The sequence below is a fragment of the Neurospora hispaniola genome (assembly GCF_033458365.1).
Source record: "Neurospora hispaniola strain FGSC 10403 chromosome Unknown B0T23scaffold_8, whole genome shotgun sequence".
Lineage (NCBI taxonomy): Eukaryota > Fungi > Ascomycota > Sordariomycetes > Sordariales > Sordariaceae > Neurospora > Neurospora hispaniola.
Genome location: NW_026944413.1, coordinates 1948885 through 1972205, shown reverse-complemented (window position 1 = coordinate 1972205; position 23321 = coordinate 1948885). Strand labels below are relative to the sequence as shown.

The 23321-nt window shown below is 52.0% G+C and overlaps 8 protein-coding genes and 1 non-coding gene across 9 annotated transcripts; 2 read left to right on the top strand and 7 right to left on the bottom strand.

Moving 5' to 3' along the window:
* Positions 1 to 754: 754 nt before the first annotated feature.
* On the bottom strand, positions 755 to 1252 carry B0T23DRAFT_456610 (uncharacterized protein; the record flags this gene model as incomplete). The annotated part of the gene is made up of 2 exons (XM_062841266.1): positions 755 to 1123; positions 1202 to 1252. The coding sequence occupies 2 exons, from the start codon at positions 1250 to 1252 to the stop codon at positions 755 to 757; spliced, it is 420 nt and encodes a 139-aa protein (XP_062689417.1).
* A 470-nt stretch (positions 1253 to 1722) lies between these two features.
* B0T23DRAFT_324169 (uncharacterized protein) lies at positions 1723 to 2869 on the bottom strand (the record flags this gene model as incomplete). Its single annotated transcript, XM_062835399.1, has 3 exons — positions 1723 to 1812; positions 2300 to 2758; positions 2825 to 2869. 3 exons carry the CDS (start codon positions 2867 to 2869, stop codon positions 1723 to 1725), a joined length of 594 nt encoding a protein of 197 aa, XP_062689416.1.
* Positions 2870 to 4150: 1281 nt separating this feature from the next.
* B0T23DRAFT_235348 (NO signaling/Golgi transport ligand-binding domain-containing protein) lies at positions 4151 to 5387 on the bottom strand. Its single transcript, XM_062833959.1, has 4 exons — positions 5056 to 5387; positions 4978 to 4986; positions 4695 to 4917; positions 4151 to 4637 (listed from the first exon to the last, which is right to left on the bottom strand). The coding sequence occupies exons 1-4, from the start codon at positions 5091 to 5093 to the stop codon at positions 4326 to 4328; spliced, it is 582 nt and encodes a 193-aa protein (XP_062689415.1). The 5' UTR covers positions 5094 to 5387; the 3' UTR covers positions 4151 to 4325.
* A 355-nt stretch (positions 5388 to 5742) lies between these two features.
* Positions 5743 to 6929, top strand: B0T23DRAFT_432230 (WD40-repeat-containing domain protein; the record flags this gene model as incomplete). The annotated part of the gene is made up of 3 exons (XM_062840365.1): positions 5743 to 6001; positions 6073 to 6828; positions 6880 to 6929. 3 exons carry the CDS (start codon positions 5743 to 5745, stop codon positions 6927 to 6929), a joined length of 1065 nt encoding a protein of 354 aa, XP_062689414.1.
* A 2709-nt stretch (positions 6930 to 9638) lies between these two features.
* Positions 9639 to 11764, top strand: B0T23DRAFT_324761 (uncharacterized protein; the record flags this gene model as incomplete). The annotated part of the gene is made up of 3 exons (XM_062835456.1): positions 9639 to 11046; positions 11113 to 11438; positions 11507 to 11764. 3 exons carry the CDS (start codon positions 9639 to 9641, stop codon positions 11762 to 11764), a joined length of 1992 nt encoding a protein of 663 aa, XP_062689413.1.
* A 2820-nt stretch (positions 11765 to 14584) lies between these two features.
* Positions 14585 to 15106, bottom strand: B0T23DRAFT_399239 (uncharacterized protein; the record flags this gene model as incomplete). The annotated part of the gene is made up of 3 exons (XM_062838406.1): positions 14585 to 14835; positions 14878 to 14899; positions 15053 to 15106. The coding sequence occupies 3 exons, from the start codon at positions 15104 to 15106 to the stop codon at positions 14585 to 14587; spliced, it is 327 nt and encodes a 108-aa protein (XP_062689412.1).
* A 482-nt stretch (positions 15107 to 15588) lies between these two features.
* Positions 15589 to 16578, bottom strand: B0T23DRAFT_235243 (uncharacterized protein). The gene has a single exon (XM_062833957.1). The coding sequence runs from the start codon at positions 16441 to 16443 to the stop codon at positions 15802 to 15804; it is 642 nt and encodes a 213-aa protein (XP_062689411.1). The 5' UTR covers positions 16444 to 16578; the 3' UTR covers positions 15589 to 15801.
* Positions 16579 to 17664: 1086 nt separating this feature from the next.
* B0T23DRAFT_t336 lies at positions 17665 to 17751 on the bottom strand. Its single transcript has one exon. It is a non-coding gene; the product is annotated as a tRNA-Thr (tRNA).
* Positions 17752 to 19224: 1473 nt separating this feature from the next.
* B0T23DRAFT_407743 (uncharacterized protein) lies at positions 19225 to 21726 on the bottom strand (the record flags this gene model as incomplete). Its single annotated transcript, XM_062839213.1, has 2 exons — positions 19225 to 19238; positions 19623 to 21726. 2 exons carry the CDS (start codon positions 21724 to 21726, stop codon positions 19225 to 19227), a joined length of 2118 nt encoding a protein of 705 aa, XP_062689410.1.
* Positions 21727 to 23321: the final 1595 nt, after the last annotated feature.

Sequence of the window (23321 nt, the reverse complement as noted above, 5' to 3'; positions counted from 1 at the left end):
GGGACTTGCCTCCGTCAATTCTCCGGCCGTTGAATAGTCAGGCTGTGGAGGTGCCTAGTCAATGTTAACAGGGGTCTAAATAGGTAACAATAAAAGGAAGGGAGGGATTAACCTACCTCGTTCATCACAGGCTTTGACGTACCACAACCCATTGTGGCTTTGGCAGTAGTGTGATTGTCGAGACGAGATTGCTTTCAAAGTGTTTCGCCGCACGGATTCGAAGCCGGAAATAGTCGTCCACGAGTGAGGTGTGCTGGACTCGCAGTATCCTCAAGTAGACGGGTGGGGAGCCCAGCAGGTCATTATAAGTGAACCTGCCAACGGACTGTTGCTGATCATTGTATCCCTACACTGAATTAACGTCTTGGTTGGTAGTTTGGGCGCATACAGATGTTTTTGGGCGCATACAGATGTTGGATGAAAGACGGGCGAATTGTAGCTACGACGTTGGAGATTGGATGTTTGCAGGAACGCCATCTGCGTTTTTCTACTTCCAGGGTTATTTCTCTCTGTAGAGGTATTTTGCTTGAATGTTCTAGGTACCTACTGTATCTCTAGTGTTTAAGCGCTGACTCGCGGGTTGTTGGGTGTAACGAGGAACCCTCATTTGATCCTGTCCACCGGCTCTATCTCCTCTTAATCGAATGTTGGTCGAGTGGAAACTCGGTATATGTCAGCTGAACAAGACCTACCCTCTTTGTGGAAGAAAACGTCTGTACAGGGCACCTAACTATGCATTTCTATACCATGGATCTCATATCCCCGGGGGCGAGAGCTTGACTTCGACATTAGCCTCTGCAAGCTTTTCCATGAGCCCTCGTAACTCTCCTACGCAAGTCTTATCCGACGGTCTATCCCATACTTGTACTAAATCCGCCAGTTCCAAGTACTTTACCAGAGTCTTCGTTCCCTCATCATTCCACAGACAGAATGAGCCATGCAGCTCGAGCAAGCCAATCACTATTCCTTGCTTTTGGGAGACAGTAGGAAAGATTTGCGGGTTCGCGCGCATGTATTCCTCGTCGACGGACATCCACCGGTCTCCAAAAATTCTGGGCCAGTAGCAGGGATTCTCGATGCTACAAAAATCGCATATGAGTCGTAGTTTGATGAAGGCGTGTTCCTAGGTGTGTAGGATCTGTTAGCTGATTGTTGGTACCACCATCATTTAGTAGTTAAGGCAAGTGTGCAGCGTACCTACCTTCTTGGAGTTTTTCCGGGAAAATTCTTGTGTGCTGAAACAGCTACCCATTGTGATGCTGTGCTATAGAACTCTCTACCTCTAGTCATCAAGCCTCTCGCTTCCGTAAGTTCCAAAACTGAATAGTACAAGTAGTCGATGTGCTAGAGGTCTGTAGTTTTATCGTCGGAGTGAACCTGGTGAGGACGAACCAAACCCCCCGTCATTATAACTATCTGTAGCAAGCGGACTGCTCTCTACCAGTGGGCACGTTGCGCGCCATAGGTACCCATGTTCCCTTTTTTGCTGTTCCGCGTCAGAAATCTTCGTTGGTTGTGTTGGCGCATATGTATTTCTACGGATATTGAAAGCTGGGCGAGTGACTAGAGTATCGTGTTGGTGATTGAAAAGCTGGGAGGCACCAACTGCATCGTGTACTTCGTCTTGTTTCTGTGTTTTCTTGTGGTTCAGTGATGGGCTAGATCATTATCGTGAGAAGAACAAAGAAATCATGGTGCAATACTTTTCGGTACGTACAAAGATCAACCGCTCCGACTTGATTCCGACTGGAAGCGGCACATGGGTTTCTTTGACATCCGGTAGTCGGGGGTCGGTTTTGAAGCTACCCTAGGCTTGAGATTATCAGGTCAACACATGTATTTAAAAGGGGATTGGGTTGACAGGAGTTGGGTATGTGGGAGCGACTTGCCTTCAGGGAGGTATTAGCCCTACGGCTTGTGGGATTCTTGTGCTTCTCAAACCCATCAAGATACCTACCTCTACGGAACTGAACCCCTCAGCTACGAGGTGAGCAGGAAGCCCTGAGAGTAATATAGGCCCTGCGCCTTCATTTCTGCCGCTGCTATCATACATCTAAATCATATGCTTCAAGTTCGTTACCATGCCTACCCAGAAAAAAAATGGATAAAATATCAGCTCAACTACCCTACGTATCTACCTGGTCTCCCGTCCAACGCAGAGCTACACTGATAGATTGGAATTCGAAGCACCCGTCCATCTCCACTACAATCTAGGTTGGATAAAAAAAACCTTGCCTCTGCCGTCTTCGTTCTCCCACGTCTGAAAACACTTAATCCCATACCTCATCATATCTCTGACCAACCGGCACGGACTCAACGACCGATCTTCCTCATCTTCCAAGGCCTCTTGCACTACGGCTTCAACGTACTTCTCCGGCCCTGAATGTCCTTGTGGATCTCCAGAGTAAGCGCAGAAATCACCTCGTAGCTGAACACGCGGATTGTTGTTCGAATTGTACTTAAGGTATTTCTGCAACTCCTTCATCCCATATACTTGGATATCTACCGCTTGCTGTAGGGCAGTCGGCGATACGGAAACTAGCCGTTCAAGCATCCATGCTTTTTTGGATTGGTCGGAGCATTTGGTTCCTTGAGCCTTGAGGCGACAGGCACTACAGTAGGTAGATAGCGTCACTTTGTATGTGCTGTCTGTTTCTTGGATGGGGATGATGGGCTGGGATTCTGGCTTATATATGGGCTGGTACATGGACTGGTGCTGCCACGTGGATCCGTATTGAGGGCCGCGGAAGATCAGGGGCTATGGTTCAGGTCAGTCAGAGGAAACCGCGCTGGTGACCGGGGCGTTCGCACAGAAAACACTCACATCTTTTTCGTCTTCTCGATATTCAGTTGACATTCCACAGCCCATGGTAGCTTCTATAGAGTAGCGGTAGCAAATCAAGGTACGCCTTCTCCCGTTGTGTCTTGCAGCAATCTTGAGTTGAAGCTGGTCGTCGAACGTGGTAGCCTGACTTCTCCGAAGAAGCCCAGTAAAAGAGCGTGAGCCCATTATAAACTGGTAAGCTGCGCGCTAGAACGCACACCGACTCTGACTCCATTGTTTAGCGGTTTTGTGTCTTGTCATGACGATGGTCTTGTTGGTAATCTCGGTGTTTCAACACTGAAAGGGGGACGTGGTGTGGCCATCATCGTGTTGATCATGTTGGTGATCGTGACAGACCAAGGCGCTAACGATGTCTCTCTCTCTTTTCTCTCTTTTCCCCCTGAGGGTGTCATATGACATGGCGCTGGCGAAAGACAACAGCGGGTGGTAGGAAGGGGGGAGGTGACGAGGATACACCAAAGGAAAACAAAAGAACCCTCTTCAAGTAAGCGCCCGGCTTGGTGATTTGGACGACAATTGGAAGCGGCACCAGGTTTTCTTCATCACATAGCGGTCACTTGAGCCGCACCTAAATGAACTACCGAGAACAGGAGCCAAGATCTATCAGATAAAGAGCTGGCGTAGGGGGCTGCCGTTGACCGAGATTCGGAGAGTTTGCATACGTGATGGTTGACATGATACACGCCGAAGCTATGAAGTAAGATCAGTCACCGACGCCTTTACTGTCTTTGAAATAATAAAGGACAATGATGGAACTTTCCAAACCAGCTGGCGGGTTATTGATTGTTGGTGGTTGGTGGTTCATTTTCTGCGTACCCCTTTTCCCTTGTTATCCACCTGTACATGGTACGGTAGTTCCAACACGTAGATTTAGCCAACGATGCTCTTACTATAAACTATTAGTCTGGGTATTGTTGCGTCGCTTGATATGGTACCTGTAGCTCTTGTTCATGGATGATACGAGCTGGGCCTGGAAGAAGAGGTGCATGTATCGCTATCATTTCTAAAACATTATAAGCCATTGCCTGATTTCGCTCGGGATTTGCGACTGAACGGACGCCCCAACTCCATCCTTCCAGAGCTTGATATGCTCGTTTATTAATCATCACACACCCTTTTCTCACCATCATTGGTGAATATATTCCTCAATTTTCCTCTTCCAAGCCCCGAGCCGCAACTTGATGGTTGATTTGTGGAACCGAATGGGAGACTCCTGTGGTCCGAGTTCCACATCCTCAAAGACCTCCTCTCGTGGGGGCAGGATTTGAGCGTCGGTCATTCCAGTTGGTTCCTGCTGCTCGACTATCCCGTCGCCTTTTTTGGCGCTGATGTCTGTCAGGAAAGCCAAAAGAGCCTCTGCCGTCACCTCGTCTGGCGTGGCCGTGTCAACGCTTTCGGGCGAGACTTGGCGAGTGTCGGCTACTTCGGTGCTCGCATCCTCATGGACCAACTCCTAATGGTCATTCGATTGTACGCTCTCCTAGTCGTCCTCGGGAGGAAGTTCATCGTCGATGTAGCGTACGAGCGTGACGCGCATCTCGGTCGTATCGTGGCCCCTGAGCACGTCGCTGATGAAGTGGGTCTCGACTTGCATTTGTACCATCTCGAGAGCACCGCGTAGCACACCACATAGGATATTTGAGAACCAGAGCTGGTCTTGAGCCCGGCCGTCATCGGGCAGTTCGACAAAATCGGCAAGGGGGTTCTCGTCGAAAACAAGGGAGAACTGCTTGTTGTCGCCTGTCCAGTTTGTAATTGTCGGGGTGACGTTGAGGAAGATCTTGAAGCCCACCTGCGACAGGTAGTGTTAGCAAGAGGCAATGTGATGTTGGCACCGAGGAAGTCTTGCCTTGGCGATCATCTCTGCGGTTTCGCGAAAGTTGGAGCACCGGCGCATTGTGTTGGACTTGGCCAGGTAGTCCTCGATCAGACGGAGACCAATGTTGTACCCCATTCTATCCAGCTGCTTGTTGACTTCGGCATAGTCGCTCTCAAAGTCCTTGCATATCTGCGCCACTATGGTTCCGTAGGTGAGGACGACTAGTTCGGCGTTAACTTTTTCAATCCTCGTCCTGCCTGGCAGTTAGCACTGCGAGGGCATCTTGTTACCGAGGGGTCAGGGGCGATCCTACTTCCAGATCCTGTAGAGTAACAACCGGCCGTTAGCAAACAAGAACACACTGCCCGGTATTGGTTGGGACCCGACTTACTCTTCCCCCAGACGGGATGCTTTGCTTGCTGACGACATTGCGAATTCTGGGAATCAGAAGCTCGGGGAGCCTCTGTATGATTTATGCCGTTCTCATAAAACAATGGGGTCAAGGGTGGATGTAATCGGAGCGCGGGCCAGCGCTTCAGACACGATGGTAGCGACAAGACAGAATGATGAGCGATGATTGTTTTTGTCGTTACAAGGCGGTGGGATTGGACCGCGAGACAGAAGACGGGATGGAACTGGAGTTGGGGACCTCGATGGAACTGCGTGAAGCTGGAGTGGAAGCCGCGGGCGATTGCCTTCAGCGATGTGTCTGCCCCGGGGCAGGCACCACAGGGCACTGCCGACGGGAGCTAGGTCTGGGCACCAAAGGGAACCGCAAGGGTTCGACAGCGGGAGCTGGGGCCCCACCCGCACATTCCCTTGTGGATCCACTGGCTCTGCCTTCTAGCCTGATCAGGCTTAGCCTCACAGCGGCTTCAAGTGTTGCAGCAGGGAATTGCCCGACGTGAAGTCAAAATCGCCAAGTTCCGTCGCGACGGAGAGCGGGCAATCAAAAATCCACTTGACGTAAAGGTATCGCCAACTGCGATTGCTTTGCTCTGACATCAACCCGCCTGTCGTCTACCATCCCGATTACTGCTACAATCACCCCGAATACCAAAATCTCAAATTACCCACCATGTCCGCCGAAAAGAGACCTGCTTCCGATGACCCCAGCGGGGGTCAGCTCGTCAAGAGACCCAACCTGGGCTCGAGTCGCGCCCTCACGAGGACCAGCGCGACTGGCAGCAGCGGTGACCTTATCCAGACAGCTCCCCGTACGAGCAGCCTCCAGGCTCCGGTGATGGAGCTGTCCGGCCACTCGGGCGAGATCTTTGCGGCCAAGTTCGACCCTACCGGCAACCTTATAGCTTCTGGTTCCATGGACCGTACCATCAGTACGTTCCAACTTTACATCAGCTGTCGGCATTGACAGTTGGAGGCAGCTACTAACAACTGGCTATTACAGTGCTCTGGAGAACCTATGGCGACTGCGAAAACTACGGTGTCCTCAACGGTCACAAGGGTGCCGTCCTCGACCTCCAATGGTCGCGCGACTCCGAGATCCTCTTTTCCGCCTCCGCCGACATGCACCTTGCCAGCTGGGACCTTACATTAGGCACAAGGATACGGCGCTACGTCGGACACGAAGAAATCGTCAACTCACTTGACATCTCGAGACGCGGCGAGGACCTGCTCATCAGTGGTAGCGACGACGGGACGATTGGCATCTGGGATCCGCGAACCAAGAACGCCGCCGATTACATCGAGACCGACTTCCCCATAACCGCCGTGGCCATGTCGGAGGCCGGCAACGAGATCTACTCGGGAGGAATTGACAACGACATCAAAGTTTGGGATGTGCGGAAGAAGGCAGTCGTATACTCGATGATCGGACATCAGGATACTGTCACCACATTGCGGGTGTCGCCAGATTCGCAACAGCTGCTCTCGTACGCCATGGATTCGACAGCGAGGACATGGGATATCAGGCCGTTTGCTCCTGCGGATAGGCACATTCGTACGTTTGATGGCGCGCCGCTTGGCATGGAGCAGAACCTCATCAAGGGAAGCTGGGACAAAGATGGCAAGAAGATTGCCGTGGGCGCGGGTGATGGCACCGTGGTTATCTGGGGCAGTGACACTGGCAAGCTTTTGTACAAGCTTCCGGGTCACAAGGGAACGGTCAACGTAGCCGAGTTCTCTCCCGGCACTGATCCTCTTAGTAAGTTCATTGCGTTTTGGCTGTTATCTGCAGTAGCTAACCATGTTGTAGTTCTCTCTGCGTCGTCCGATAGGACCATGCTGCTAGGCGAGCTGAAGTGAGGAACGATAGGCCCGGGGAATCTCATTAGCCGTACAGCTGCGTGCAAAATATTGCCGGCTCCAAGCTTGCTGCTAGCAAGACGTCATGGGCTGGAGGCCGGTGAATTGGGAAGAAAGAGTCTGGAATTGGATAAGGGTACAACGCTGGTGGTTCAGCGCACCCCGATAATGTCACAAAAGGAACAGGTCGACGGACGCATGGCGTAAGGAGTTATTTACAAGTTGCATTCATTTACACACAACTAGATACCCAGCCTGAATGGAACTGGAAAAAGCAAGGAAACATGGCTCAACTGAGCGGCTTTGATCGTGGCAGACAATAAGGGACTGGATACATTTGTGTCCACTGGCAACGTCGACCTTTATCAACCCGAGGGCGGCGAGCTCTGGGTGCATGACATTCTGCAACTGCAATCCGTGTGGCTCGACAATCTATCTGCCTCGGTTCACCCGCGCCGATGCCAACCGAAATACATAGGCTATGAACCCAATTATGTATCCCAAGGCTCCCTCAGTCTGCCCATCAACCAATCTGAAACGAGCTTTGGCACTCCCCAATGTGCGCCTGAAACGCCTCACAGCCCTGACTATCGGTCGCCCAGTGGCCGTCGAAGTTTGGCCCTAAAGACTTGGACAAGAGCTCCCAGCCAATCATTTGCCGCTCGACTTACCCCTTTCTGACGCTTCCAGGGGTCCATATTGGTCCGGTCGCAGTCTTGGCTTATACGCCCCTGGTACTGTCGAAACAAATCATTTTAGGAAGAGGGGAGGCATGTCAAACTGGTGGGTGGGTGTGAGTCGTATAGATGCAGGCTGTCTGTAAGGTACAGCTTTTTAGTGTTACTGTTGTTCCTGCTTCATTGTGTTGCTGTGATTGTTCAAGGTAATGGATGTATGTACATGCAGCAGCATTTTATCACGGTTTTTTGTTTTTTTTTTCTGAGTGGTAGCAGCAAGCCCAATGACCGTCCTCAACGCCCATCCCGAATACTTGGTTGGTTCATATGTCTTGTTCAGCTACGACCTTGTCGTGCAACCCAAGCCAACACTTGTGGTCCAACTCAGGGACTCGGAAACTGATATGTATAGACTACAAACTTTATTATGGTCCCTTGACCCCTCTCGTCCATCCGTCTGGGCTGTCAGTCGTTGAGGCCCTGAGAATGATAGCCACCATGCAAGGAAAGTGGAAGGCGTCACATTCGCTTCCACACTTTTTTCCCCCAAAAGCTTTCGACCCAAACACCTAATTCAATGGATTCGATCAGCGCGTCCTCTCCTCGAGTGAAGATTTACATACTATTCCTTAGGTAGGTATCCCTGCTGCATGGTAATGTCCCTATCGACCACCCCTGGCTGGCTGGCCGACTGGCCCGTCCGTTTCGTCATACCCAAACGCCCGTCATCCATAGGATGTCAAGCACACACACAGCCTTGTACTAGTGTCCATACATAGTACATACATACATACATAACCCATCCATATCCATCCATCGGTTCCCTCTAGTCCGTCGCCCACATGGAGACTCCATAGGTACCCAAAAGAAGTGTTGTCGTTGTTTCTATCCCTCCTGAAACAAAGCACATCATTCGCTGTCGAGGTTTGAAATTGGAAAGGGGATTGATTTTTAGTGTTAGTGTGTTTACCACGTCAATTGTCTGTCTGGTTGTCTGGTTGTCGACATCCACCATCCACGGCATCCTACACACTCACTTACACTTACACTACTTCCTCGGTGAATTTTTTTTTTTTTTTTTTTTTTTTCTCTCTTCTTCGAGTCACTGCACACACTTCCTTGACGTTGTGTAACCAACCCACCGACACCGGCAAATCCAGTCAGTCATCGAGCTGGTCACACACAAGCTGTCAACCTATGTACCTACACTAGCTGGCTAGGATAGGATAGGATAGGATAGGAGTTTTTCACAGCTGTCACTCAGGTTCATCAATTTTAGTCCATCTATACCTACCCCGGATTCCTGCAGTCACTGCTCCTCACGGGTCGCTTCTTCTTCTTCCTTTGCTCGTTTCATCTTCTCTCTTCCTCTCTTCTTCTTCTTCTCTCCCTCCTTCTCCATTCTCTTCTTCCTCTTCACGTCGCACACTCTGCACCTCCGCTGGCGCAGTTGTTCTGTTCACATCCACATTCACATTCAACACGTTCCCTTATTCTTCGTGGCCAGACACCGAACATCGACCCTTTTTTTTTTTTTTTTTCGGAAACAGTTCGCTTTACCCATTTTGCTCTTATCTTCCTCCATTCCTTCCCTTCAACTTTATCGGATCTGGAATTCGGAAAAGAAACACGGAACGACGACGAAGACGACGACGAAGAAGACTACGATAACAACGAATAGCAATACAAAAAGTTCGAGCCTGGAGCCGGACATTTGGTTACCTCAGTGATACCCAGAGAGAGAGAGAGAGAGAGAGAGAAAGAGACAGAGACAGAGACAAGTGCGGGAAAAGGCTTGTCGAAAAACAAAACCGAGGAAGTAAGACATATTTACAACAACGATAACGAACCGATCACATCATGAACAACCAAGCCTAAACGGCGCGACGATCCCTACCTACTTACACCACTCATGTTTACTGTTCCCCAAGCCAAACGATAGGTCAAACAATTCAGTTCATTCACCGTCGCAACAAATTTCACAGCGCCAGACACAACCACACAACTTACCCAATCCACGGACTCAAAAAACATGGACCGCTTCAACTTCCTCCCTCAAGGTCTTCGGCGGAACAGCCCTGCTCCTCCCCCTGCTGCCGCCAACGCCGCCGCAACCACAACCACAGCCACAACCGGCACAGCCGCCGATCACACCAACACCGGACAACCCGCCCCCCTCCCAGCAGTCTACCACCAAAACCAAAACCAGAACCGCACTCAAAGACCATACAACTACCCCGAATCCGTCTCCTCTTTGTCTTCTGACGACGAATATGAAGACGACGACGACGACGACGACCTCTACGAAGACGAAGAAGTCCGCTCCGTTTCTTCTCAATCTTCTCGCGACTCCGACACTGCTCCGCTTTCTCCCAGACATCGACAGCAACGAGCTCAATACCCATCTAGCAGTAGCACTCTGAACCGACGCTCCCACCACAATAACAACAACATGGCCACCAACGTTCAGGATGATCTCTACTGTGACCTCGAAGCCCAACTAGGCATCCACCCTGCCCTTCGCGTCCCGCCGGGGCCCGGGAACGTCCCGGCGAACTTCCCTGCTCCACCACCCATCCCCCAACAAGAAGAAATGGCAGAAGTCGAACGCCGGTCTTCCTCGCGCTTCTTTCTTCCTAGAATGTCCTTTCGCTTTTTGGGCGGAGGTGGTAGACCTCGCCCGGCATCAAGTCATTATTCAGGCGATGGCTTGCCGCCCGCTACCGAGGTGAATTTCCCGGTGTCGCCCAAGTCACCGGCTTTTCGAATCGGGGAACAAGAGTTGCCGAGTACGAGGCTGCATGTCCCTGGGGTGGAGAGGACTTGGAGTAGGGGGAGTAATGGGCCGCCTACGAGGGATGGGTCTTCTTCTCATGGAGGAAGAGGCGGAGGAGGAGAGGCGACGAGGGGAGCTTCGAGGTATGGGTTTGGGTTACTGGGCGGGAATCGAGGGGCGAGTCGAGATGGGAGGACGGTGCGAGTGACGGAACCCAGAAGGACAGCTGCGAGACGGCATCGGAGTGAGAGGGATGGAGAGCGTAGTGAGCGCCGTAGAGAAGGAGGTGGTGGCAGGTCGAGGTCGGGAGCTGGACATGCCGCCTCTGGTGATCGAAGTCGGGGTCATCGCTCGAGGAGAGATCATGGCAGGTCAACGACGACGGGGAGACATAGACATGCGCGTGATGAAGAGAGGAGAAGGAGGAGGAGGAAAAAGAAGAGTAGCAGCTCGAGAAGGCATGAAGGTTCCGGGTCGGGATCGCACTCGAGGTCGGCGAGGACGACGGCTGCCGGAGGAGGACACTCGGGGCGCAGGAAAAGAAGAGCACCACCGCCGAAACACTTCCTGTTTTGTTTCCCGTGGGTGAGGTCGCGGACGAAAAGGAGACTGATTCTGCGGTCTATTGTTTCGGGGATGATTCTGGCTTGTCTGCTCATCGTCTGTAAGTTTCCTCCCCCCTCTCCCTTATCATGTTTTGTTTGGGTCCAACCATACTAACAATTTCCAGATCTCGCCCTTTCCGTCACCCATAAGGTCCAGGGCAGCGGATTTACCATCGCCATGATCCTGGTCGTCGTCTTGGGAGCCATTGTTTTCTTGCACAGTGCCGTCCGCCTCGTGATGCTGGCATTCAAAGGCGGACGCAGCAAGCGCAGAGACTTGGAAAGCGGTCTGGCCCATCCTGAACGAGATATCCATGCCCCCTCAGGGCCATACGCCATTCCGCCTACGCCGATCCGTGTTGTTCTGGCGCGTGATGAGGAGGCTGCTGGCCTTCCGAGTGCTACGGCCGTGTCGAAACCGCCCGAGTATGGACAGTGGCGGGAGTCTGTGGTAAGTGTGACATACCTCTCCCCTTTCAGACAGATGCACGAACAAGATTGCTGACATGGTCATTCTAGCGAGTCGATCCCAACCGCATCTACTGGATGCGCAACGAAGGGGCTGTTACTCCCGCGCTTCCGGACGAGGAGGCCAGTTCCGAGGGTGCTCGGTCCAGGGCTGGCAGCAGAGACGGTCCGAATCCGGGAACTCTCCGCCGGCCTCCGTCGTACAGCTCTGATGACGGTGTTAGTTATGTGGTTGAGGCTCAACCGCGGTCCATCGCGCCGGCCACTGATGTACCGACCGGCGGCAGGGCTGGTAGGCGGTTGGCATGAGAAAGGTGTAAAACGACAGATTCAGGTTAGAGTTGGATGTATGATGGTGCTGAAACCGAACATGAGAAACGATTAATTCGCTTCAAGGTGTACATAATCTTTCATGTCGATGTTGTTGGAGTCTTGAGTTGGTAGAGTACAGACGAGCTCACGATACTAATCGGATACCCTTGGTCTGTGATTGGTTGATGCCGATTGGCCAGTCAAGTTATGTAAGCTGGCCGTACACTACACAATGTCCCGAATCACCGCAATAGCCATGCACCCAAGGTGATGATTGCTTCTCGAGCAGCTTCGGATCTTGTTTGAGGTTCCATGTTCTGATGGTAATGCTTCCGTGGAACACCTCCGGTGATACAAGTCTCGCGCCGGCAAAGGCCTCCGCGTCAAGGTTAATCGGCGCGTACGTACCAGGCAAAGTACCAAAACGCGGGGAAACTGGCGAGAGCTCGGAAGCTGATGCCGAAGCTTGAAGCCACTCTTTCACGTGGCAACCGATGCGTTGATGAGAAATCAAAGAGACGATGTTTTGAAAGTCATTTCCCACTTGGTAATGTAGACTCTTTGTGCCTTGATGAGCAGATCCTCGAATCCCGTGCTATCGCCGCACTCTGGGGACAGTTTCCGTGGGGTTTCCCTTGCTTGTGTCTTCCCAAACAGAGTTCATTACCAATCGACCTGTGACCGCAGTGCCCTGCATGTCGGTTACACCACACAGCTGAGCTTGGTAGTGTATCACAGACAAGACTGGCAGGGATGGTTTCCCCAGCTGTCCAAGGACCTGCAGCGGGGTTGAGTGGGTGGTCGTACGGGAGAGAATGGTTGCCGGTCGTTGTCGCAAACTGGTCTCCATTCGAGTCAGTCCAGCCCAACACCACCAACACGTCCACTTTCCACTTGAAGCTCCGAAAACATGTGAATGTCTTGAATCATCAGTCGACTTGGAAAAATGACATTGCCGTGGGTATGATGCCAGTGCTGTACTATCTGTTGAAACTCGAAAGGGCTCACTGCTGATTTGCTGCTCTCGACATGTCTGTTAGATCGATATTTCCCTTTCGAAGATGAGTGGATCAGCTCTTTTTCCGTTCTAGAAGATGCGATCATGCAAACTGCCTGCCGCCGCCAGCCGTTGTTTCCTATCGGGCTGTTGCCGTCGTCGACATGCCTCGAGGCCCAGATGATCCGTAAGAAAGAAAGTGATCAGCAACGTGCTGCTGGATTCCTTTTCTTGGGACATCCGTCCATGCCATCCAGTCGCAGGCAATGGCAGCCCTCCATCCGAGCAAACACGACAAAAAGACGTGGGATGGGCTCTGGCGGGGAAAATGGAAGCCTACGTGCAATGGGCGCGTATGATTCATGCCCGCCCTTGGCTGTCTGTGGCTAGACTGGTGGAAAGACCTTCCAGGCGCCGGCCGGGCAGGGCATCGTCGGTGCCATGCGACGCGACGACAGGAAGTGGAATTGGAGACGAAGTGATGGGATGGGGCTTGGCATGGATGTTCCTGCGACTGAATGTCGGGCGAGTGGAGCTCTCAGATTCCGAGTTCCCTTCAAGGACTGCAGTGGTCCGGACCTCCAACTGCCAGTGCGCGCGGAGCAGCAGCAGCAGCAGCGAGTCACTGTCACTGGAGAGGCCACCACTGCAGCAGGGCAGCGAAGGGAAAAGAGGCAGAAGTGGAGCCTGCCAAGAAACTCGTAGAGTTTTTTCTTTAGCGTGTGGTTTATCAGTGACTGTTGTTCTAAAAGGAAGCGAAGGAACATGATTAGGTTATCATCCGTGGACGTGATCCATGACTTGGGTACGGTGCTGGAAGAGCTTGGGAGCGTCCATGCTTTGCAGTCATAGACCACTCATGGCTGTAGGTTTCCTTGATCCCCCTCAGACGACGACGGGGATTCGATACTTGAGTTTTCGAGGAAGAGACGGGCAACCAACAAAGAGAAGGGAAATTGCAGAGGACCAAGCTGAAAGACGAACGGAACAACCTAATCAATCGAGACTCGGGCCCACTCATCTCTCCGAATCATCGGCCGCCCGCTGAAGAGGAAGGAGAGGACCAAGTCGTCACAGCTTCCCCAACCTGGACAGTTAATTTAGATAGTCAGCATGAGGGGAGATACGGGGAAACCTGTGGCAGAGAGAGAGAGGCGCCTTCCCAAAACCGAATCACCACTCGAGGCAGGGGGCATCTGGGTACCTCGTCTATACTTTGCCTCTATTCATCATTAGCCTGGTACGAGACCCATGCTCTGCTTAAACCCGCGCACAAGGTAACGTTGGGACTTGGGAGGAGGGGGCGGGGGGAGAAGCAGAGGTTCCTTTCAAGTCTCTTTCAGTTGGGAAAGGTCTCGAGTGAGGTTCCCTGTCTGCTGTGCCTGTCTGGCGTCAACTGCTGCTGCTGGCTGGCCAAGAATCCTGAGCGCATGAGGCACGCGCTGGAGAGGCTCCATCCAGTCTTCTGAGGTGATCCAGCCGGGCACGCAGCGGGCAGCCGTGGGTGGCCCAGTCGTCGTCTCCTACTCGTTCCAATACTTGTGTGTTCCGTGCTTTCCGCCCCCTCTTTCTCTTTCTTTTCCCTTCCTCCGTCCAGCATCGCTCCTTGATCCATAATCACCAGCACAGGGTACGCTCGCTCCCGGTTTTCTCTTGGGTTTCTCTCTCTTGGTGTTGAAGTTGGTGAGCCGGTTGAAGAAGAAGTTGAAGTTGAAAAGAAGTTTTGTTGCAGGTTGTCAGAGAGAGTCTCCGAGTTCTTGTTTGGGTATCTGTCTTCTTTTATCAAAGGTCAGTTCAGGCTGCTTTTCTTTTCTATCCCATCACACGGCGTCACGGTGTGTTGTGGTGCCTTCAAGTTGGTCCTCAAGTCTTGCCGCCATGGAGTCTGGTTGCCCTGTCTCAGGTCCCCCGTTTTCCCCCGGCCCTCCCTTGTGGTACTGCTCGTCAAGCACGTTGACGACGACGACGACAACGACAACGACAACAACAACAACAACAACATCGACAAGACATATCAGAGACGAAAACTGGCCGACAAACATGCGCACATAATCAGCTTTGCCCTCGCTCCCTCTGGTTGTTGTCGCAAATCATGCGAGCACCATCTGCTTACCAAAACAACGGTCCAACCCCCACTTTACCGCGCATTATCGCATCATCGGCTAGCACCTTTTATTCGAGCATGACTGCACCTTGAGGCTTGAACTTCTGCCTTTTATACGCCACCACAACCACAGTCGGACAAGGGGAATTGCGTTGCGCAAGCCTAGGTCACTGGAGCTACTTACCCAAGGCTTGATGCCCTCGCGATCCGGGAAATGCTGGCGCTCCCTGCTTCGCATTGTCTCGAGCAGCTGCTATGGTTACCTCGGCTGTTGGCGGCATTAATTCAGCGCATCCAACCGTTCAGGCGTCGAATCGGCAACTGAACCGTGACGGGCAGTGGTGCGACCTACACTGGGCACGACCATCTGCGTGCACTGTTCAGCGCCGGCTCGGACTTGAACCCTTCTTCCGGCGAGACTTATTATGTACAATGATGAGGGCTGGGCGCGGGGCACAGAAACTCGACCAAAAGGCGACCTGTCAAGATGCCGCCACAGCACTATTTTAACGGCAGCCGGATCTTCTCTAACATGACAACTTCGCAGATCCTCTATATATACATCAACCATCACCATGTCTTCCCTCTCTCGTCGCGCGTGCTACAAGTGTGGTGAGCTCGGCCACCACGCCGAGGCCTGCTCCTCCCCCCACAGACTCTGCTACAACTGTAAGTTAAACAGCCCGACCCCTCCTCCCGTCCCGCCTTCCGGACTTGAGCTAACACTGTGACACAGGCAAGCAGCCCAGTACGTCATTTCTCCGTCCCTGATTGGTGGCCTTATATCGCGATTCTCTAACCTCCCACCGGCAGACCACGAGTCCAGCGAATGCCCTCTTCCTCGTAGCACCGAGGCCAAGCAGTGCTACCACTGCCAGGGTCTCGGCCACGTCCAGGCTGACTGCCCTACCCTCCGCATTAGCGGTGCCGGTTCTACCAGCCGCTGCTACAACTGCGGCCAGCCCGGTCACTACATGGTACGAAGCTCTTGATTTCTGGTGATCCTTCGTATGGCCCTCTGACCATGTTTTCTTCCCACAGCGCGCCTGCCCTAACCCTCCCACTGGCCTCCCCCGCGGTGCTCCCGTTGGCCGTGGTGGCTTCGGCGGTTTCGGACGTGGTGGCTTTGCTGGCGGTGCTCGCCCCGCTACCTGCTACAAGTGCGGTGGCCCCAACCACTTTGCCCGCGACTGCCAGGCTCAGGCCATGAAGTGCTATGCCTGCGGCAAGCTCGGTCACATCTCCCGCGATTGCACCGCTCCCAACGGCGGTCCCCTCAACACTGCCGGCAAGACCTGCTACCAGTGCAGCGAGACCGGCCACATCTCGCGTGACTGCCCCAACAAGCCCCACACCAACGGCGAGATTAAGCAGGACGACCTGAACGCTGGCCACCCCGGTCAGGGTCTCGCTGCTGCCCCCGTTGCCCCCGTTGCCCCTGTTGCTTAGGAAGCCAAACAGACCAACGGTGACAGTGGTGCTTACATCAACGTTGATGGCGGTGCTTACAACAACGGTGATGTCGTTACTTACATCAGCGGTGATGACGTTGCTTACATCAACGGTGACGGCCATGTTGCAGTGAACGGGTTCTCGCACTAGCCATCATCATTACCAACTTGTTATATTCCCTTCTTAATACGCTTATGTATGCCTTTACGAACGAATGCAGCGGTCAAAATCTCGGCGTCCACGGTTCTCGATATATACACCATCGGCTTCATGCTCTTTCAGCACAGAGACGCGACGGCACGGAAAACAAAACTTTCGGAATTGGAAGGTTTCCTCCACTTTTATGTCAGCTCACGTAGGCACTTCACGGCACGGTTTTACCTCTCACTTGGACACAACTTCATGATACCCCGAAATTGACGAAGCGGTGTGGGTCGACAAGATCAGGCCACTGCGGAGGATGATCTCGTCGTCAGTAGGTTGTTGGAAGGTGGCCCATGTTTGGAGGGGCGAGGGCTGGCTCGTTGGAGGTCCTGTTGGTGGAAACGGCCAGCTCGGAGAAAATCAAAAAAAAGAGAGAGCAGAGCTTGAGGATGGAAGGCAGCAGGTTTTAAAGCAAAAGCCCGATGTGTGTGTGTTATCTTGGGTTACCCATGGGCTTAGGCGAAGAGATGTCAAATCCAGACGTATCAAACTACCTCCCGCTGACGTTATGTGTGTTGTGTGTGTTGTGTGTGGTGAAGAGAGATGATAAGGGTACGCAATGTCGAAGCGTTCGCTAAAAGTTTCTGAGCCGCAAACGGTTATACATGAGAATCCGCGCATTAGCGAAGCACAAGAGGATTTCGGGTTTGAATCGCGTTCGATCTGTCATTCACAACGAAGGCCCGTATCTTTCGAGGTGCGGTTGGTTGCCGGAGGTGTTGTGCAGCTAGAGACAAGAAAATATGGGTTGAAGTACGTCGTCGGTAACACCAGAGAATGAATGGTTCTTGAGTCCAAAGACAATTAACTTGCGGTCGAAGATATCGCTATTTATAAACCTCGGTCCTCCAGCATGTTGCAACCACGCGGGACGAGGACGATGGCAAGATAGAAAGACAAAGCTATACATCTACCACCAGAACAATTTTGGAATTCGTAGCTTTATGGTGTCCGTTGTCTATCGTGGCAGCACTAACCGTAGGTAGGTAGCTCTTGTTTCTTCCATAAACCTGACTGAACATTGCAGCAAAAGAAATATTGGGGAATGAACTGTGGAAAAAAGAAAAAAGAAAAAAGAAGAGAGTTCATCAATCAACATCGTGAAGCAAAACTTGAGGAAAAAAGATGTTGTTTGTTGAATGCCCCCACGCGGGATTGAACCGCGGACCTCATCATATCGCAAATGTGGAATACGAGTGATGCGCTCTACCACTGAGCTATACGGGCTTCGTTATTTACATTAGCTAAAGCTCAGTACCAAGTACTCAAGGCAAGTTGCCTGTTTTCGGTTACAACACAACGTATGGTTGTGCACCCGGCAGGCAATGGACTCGAATAACGCAACATCGTCCGTCAACATCAACCTTTTGGTCCTCCCTTTTATAAACAACTACTAAATTTCTTATCGACTATGTTTATCGTCGTTGCGTTTTAGTATAAATATCCATCCGTTTCTATTAACGAAAATGAGTTTTTGGTGAAAGAGGTATGCATTACCGGACGCGTTTGGGATTAGACATCATTCTCGTCGACAGCAGTCTAGCTAGAGCATACATCTAGAGGTAGGTGTCTATCAAATCCGCTGTTCGTCGATTAGGTACCTTGATATAAAGGTGACAGTGGCGCGCCTATTATAGAGCGCAACTTACCTACTACCTACTTAGACATCAGTACCTGCGTAGTACTACGGAAATGCGACAGAAAAAAATTATCAGTTATAGCATACATATAGCCTGCCACGTACCCGCCCGACGTGGGAGGGAACCCCAACAGCTGAGCTGATTGACATGATGAACGAACAGCGTCTGGATAGCACAGGTATCAGACGAGTGTAGTATAGTGCCTGGAATAACTTGGCTGATAAACTCGAACTCGGGCGGATGGGTTCCAAACGGATCAACTACCTACGTAAGGTGCTTCTAGGTTAATAAATTCCCATCAAGTATTTTTGATCTCCCAGAGAACTGAAGGGGGATTAAAAGGAAAAAAAAAAAGAAAGAAGAAAAGAGAGGCTCAATGACAACCAAGTGACGGACGGATCTGGAATAGATAGATACTGTATGTATGTAAGTGATGACAACCTCTTTTTTTTTTTTTTTTGGCTTCGAAGCAAAACAAAACAAAATACTTGACAACAAATCATCCCGAGAGGGGAGGATGCCTTTAGGTAGGTAAAGACGGGCGGGAGGGAGGGAGAGCATTGAACACTGCGAGCGGCGCTCGTGCGGCTCCGTGGTTTCTCCTTTCTGTCGATGATACCTACGTAGGTAGAGGTACCTACCTACCACTATATCTATATCCAATCCCCTTGCACTTCTTTTACCACTTCCCGGGACATTTGATACAATACATTTACCTGGCAACCAACAATGTCTCTGTCGAAGAATGCGTAGGCGGATAGCTGGACGCTGTGCAGTTTTGCATTACTGTGTTTCCAAAAAGAAAATGTTCATAGGATGGATGATTTGGACCTAGGTAGGTACTTTACAGATGTAGGAAGGCAAGTTCCATCCAGACCAGGAACAGACAGATGGCGAAAACACAGGTAAGGTAGGGTAAGGTAAAGTAGATGCTAATGGGGAAGTTTATTCCTGCTTGTCTCTCTTATTGATGTCATTGTCTCGCACAAGGGGTCATATTTTGCACTCGTCTCGTGCTTCTTCTTTATGGTTTTGCGAAAATCTCGAGGTTGTGAAAAATCTATGCTTCATTCACTCTTATTTGATACCAAAGTATAGTAAGCAGTAGTGTATTTGATGAATATTTGGTATGTGATATGTGTTCCCTAGGTGTAGATAGGTCTGATCATGGTGTGAGTGTGACCAGGGGTACTTAGATGCCACTAACCCTCCTGTATTTCAGAGGATAGGAAGGAACTTGTAAGCAGACAATCCAGCACCGTACTGAAGTACTCAAAATCACATATCATGTATGCCATTAGCACCCGATATTTAAGCTCAATTCCCTCATCAAACCTCAAAAGCATCCCACAGACCAACACATCCACCCCTACTCAACACCCCTCTCAATCTTCAACGTGCCCCCCTTCCCATCCAAACTCCCCTCCTCCGCACTCAACCTAACCTTCACATACCTACTCTCCCTCTTCTTGGCCTCCAAACTCCTCAAATCCTCAAACCGCTCCCTCGCATCCTCATCCAAGCCATGGAACAACATGGCCAGCGCGCTCGTCTTCCACAAGCTCGCCCCGCTTCTCTTGGTCTCCCAGGCCGCCAACCCCAAGAACACCGCCGCGAGAATCACCGCCGTGACAGGTAACGCCACGAAGCCCCACCGCACGGACACAAAGGTTTCGTAGCTAAGCGAGGTGCCGTTGATAGGTACGGCAGTCAGGGTTCGAAAAGTAGAGGTGAGAGCGACGGCGAGGTCGGACATGAGCATTTCTAGACCCTTGGGCGGGGACGAAGGGGAGGGGTATTCGTAGTAGTTCCAGTAAAAGGCCTGGACGATGTCCGTGTCGAAGAAGGTTTCGCCCGAGGAGATGCCGACCGTTAGGTTTACCACGACGTTGGGGGAGGAGTTTAAAGAAGGTAATTTGGAGATGGTCTGGTTGATGTAGTTGGGATTACGGCTGGCAGTGCCGTTGGCGAATAAGCGGGAAAACCAGGATTGCATGGCCAAGATGGATTGCATGGACATGGAGTAGGTGAGGGAAGAGTTGGTGGGGGATTGGATGGTCAAGGGCTCGAGGGCGTTGATGCTGCTGGAGAGGGAGGACAAAGAGGGGACTGTGTCGTTGGTGATGGGCTCGTCGAGATGGGATTCGTGGAGGAAGCCGTTGGTGATGTTGGAGGTCAAAGTTTGGAGGCAGACGGTTAGGGAACATTGTGTTGCCCAGGGGGAGAGAACGCCAGGGCCGGTGGCGTTGGTTTCGGTGCCCATAAAGATGAGTTTCATGATGGTGCTGTAAGTAGCGTCGCCTGTGGCAGAGCCGGGAAAAAGAGAGGTCATTCCGAAGACGTGGTCTGAGGAGTTGAGTTTGGCGGCGCCCGAGGGTAATTGCCAGCCGCAGTCGTCTTGATTAGAAATACCAGGAGGGCAGTACCGCGTCATGTACTCGGACATGTCGACGCACTTGTGGCATACACCTAAGGTCTCGATAGGCGGGAACGTGCAGTTGCCTGTTGAACATTGAAAGGGCAAACCCATCCATGGCCTACCGTCCTCGGCGAAGAGACCTTTATACACGGCCGCCTTGATGGGCAGGATGGGCACAAAAGCCTGGCCGAGCTCTCCCTTGCCGTGAAGGGCCAGGCCGTACGTTTCGGTGCGGTAGTTGACTGCCCCGGACGGGTTCTCGACCATCCGTGTGGGAAAAGTAGCGATCTGCTGAGCAAAAGGGCTGAGAAACAGCGCAACGATCATCACCACGGCACCAAAACTACCCGCGAATCCGCCCCGCGCGCGGACGAGCATGTTCACGGCTCCGAGGGCGCCGCGGCTCGCGTCGTCGTAGATCTCCATATCGCTTAGCGGAGCCCGGCCTTGCTTGAAGCGAATCCATTTCAGCTGTCCCAGCCCGCTTGATAGCGGGACACTCATGCTGGCTGTGGCGACGGTGGCTAGAATGGCAATGACGGCGTTGAGAGTGATCCAGTGAGGCCAAGAAGGAAGGGGTTGGCCGTCGTAGGTGGCTAGGACGGCGATGATGGAGGCGACAGCGCCCAGGGCGACCAGCATGCTGATGGTTTCGTAGGTCCAGGTGCCGTTTTTGGAAAAGATGGCTGAGAGCTTACTGTCGGACTTGGAGGAGGAAGTGCTCACGTTGGACTGTCGGTTGGTGTGCTTTCGTTCCTTCTCCCAGGAGGCTGGGGAAGCGGACATGGGAGAGACGGCGAAGGTTGCTGGTTGTTTGTTTGGAGAAAAGCCATCTTGGGTGAGATATTGGCCTTCGAAGGGCACTTGTTGGACCGGAGGGCTTTGGTAGTTGCCATTGTTGTATTGGTAGTCATAAAATTGCTGCTGGTCGGCGTATAGAGGCTGTTGAACCGGGTGTATCTGGTCTGGTTGTTGAGGAACGGCGCCGGTATTAGCAGCTTGCAGGTCGTTGATGTTGACATATGGGATAGACTGGTGATTGTTGTGGTTATCATCCCCTGCTTGAGGCTCTATGGCCGCTGTGAGAGGAGTCAGGCTGTCTGCGCTTATTACGCGCTGATGGCGAACTGGTTGATACGCCATTTTCTTCGGAGTGTTGTTGTTAGAAGAGGGGAAGAGTTGAAGAGGATGGAACTTGGCAACCTCTCGTGGGACAGCAAACCCAACCGTAAACAATCGTTCCTATTAAATACGGGTGTGTGTAACAGAAGAAGAAGAGGAAGAAAAAGAAACATCTTCTCAGAAAACGGGGAGGGGAGGACGGCAGACCAGACCATGGTTTTTGTATCCCATCATCCACTGTGCCCCCAATTGGGGTGAAGAGGCACACCATCAATCCTGCATCTTGGCAAGTAGCATCTTGTAACCCAAGCAAGCCATTGTCGATATGGCTTCACTCTTTTCGTCCTTGGCTGTCACCCACCCGCCACTTCTGGACTACCACTCGAAGGACTCGAAGGGACGTTGTCAATCTTTTTTTTTTCATGATGCCCCCCCATTTGGAAGAAAAGGCCGTTGATATCCCGCTTGACCCCCGCAACAGAGTGGTATCCAGTGGTACATATCCCACCGGTCTCTCGATTGAAATGACAAAAAAGATGGTGTGCCCGATAGACCAAACGACACCTCTAGCTTCCCGGTTCTTGGTTCGTACCATAAACCCGTCCAGCCCTCCAGCACGTAAGACTGGAAGTTAGGTCGGTAGTGCGAGCGATGTGGTGGCCTAGAGGAGCTGGAGCTCGGTGGCCAAAAGTGAGGGAGGGTGTGGTGAGAAAACACATATGTCAAGGTCAGCAAGCAACTGAGAAAAACCAGGAATTTGGATACCTGGCTGGTTGGTGAGACTCGAAAAACGAATTGGAGGCCCGGCGGCGGCCTGACGACCTACGAACGGCTCGGCTCACTCCGTCCTACCATTTGTGCGGACTGCCGGGAAACTGCGCCCCGCAGGTGCATCTGGGCTGCTGCATCGCGGCTGCCGTCGCACGAAGAACGAAGGCAGTTCAGTCAAGGATGAATGGCTTCGCTCGCTTCCTTTTCTTCAATCGTGATTCGATCGCCCAAACGGCAGATTTAGAACAGGCGCGCCAAGTCCGGGGCTGAGAAAAAGCGGCAAATTTCTTCATGATGTTGTTGTTGTTGTGAAACGATACCGATAAACATCCAAATAAAACATGCCGTCATATGAAATGGGCAAATCTCCGCCTCTACTATAATATCATCTCGGTGATCTCGAATGACCGACTTGATGATTGTCGAAAGAACAAGGCCACCAACCACACCCAGCCTGGTACAATAACCGATCAACCCCATCGTCCTACCCCATCCTACAACAATCTAACCATCACCATCATCAACACCATCGATTCGGCCATGAGGCCAGCCACTCACAGCTCTGAAGCCTCTCGTCTGGTCCAGACCAAGGCCGTAAAACCCTTGGGCTGACGACATCATCGTACTACCTCTACCTCTACCTACCGAACATGTCCCCCCATCGGTCGGCTCTTTTTCGCCTCTCTCTGATGTGCTGCTGTGCAACTGGAATATGTGTCCATCTACGTGGTGAGAGGTTACACAATGTCTCTGCTTCTTTGGATACCTTGACCTGCTGTAAAAGTTACGTTAGGATATTTGTGGCGAACTGGAACCTGTGTTGTTCGTAGTTGTACGTAAGGCTG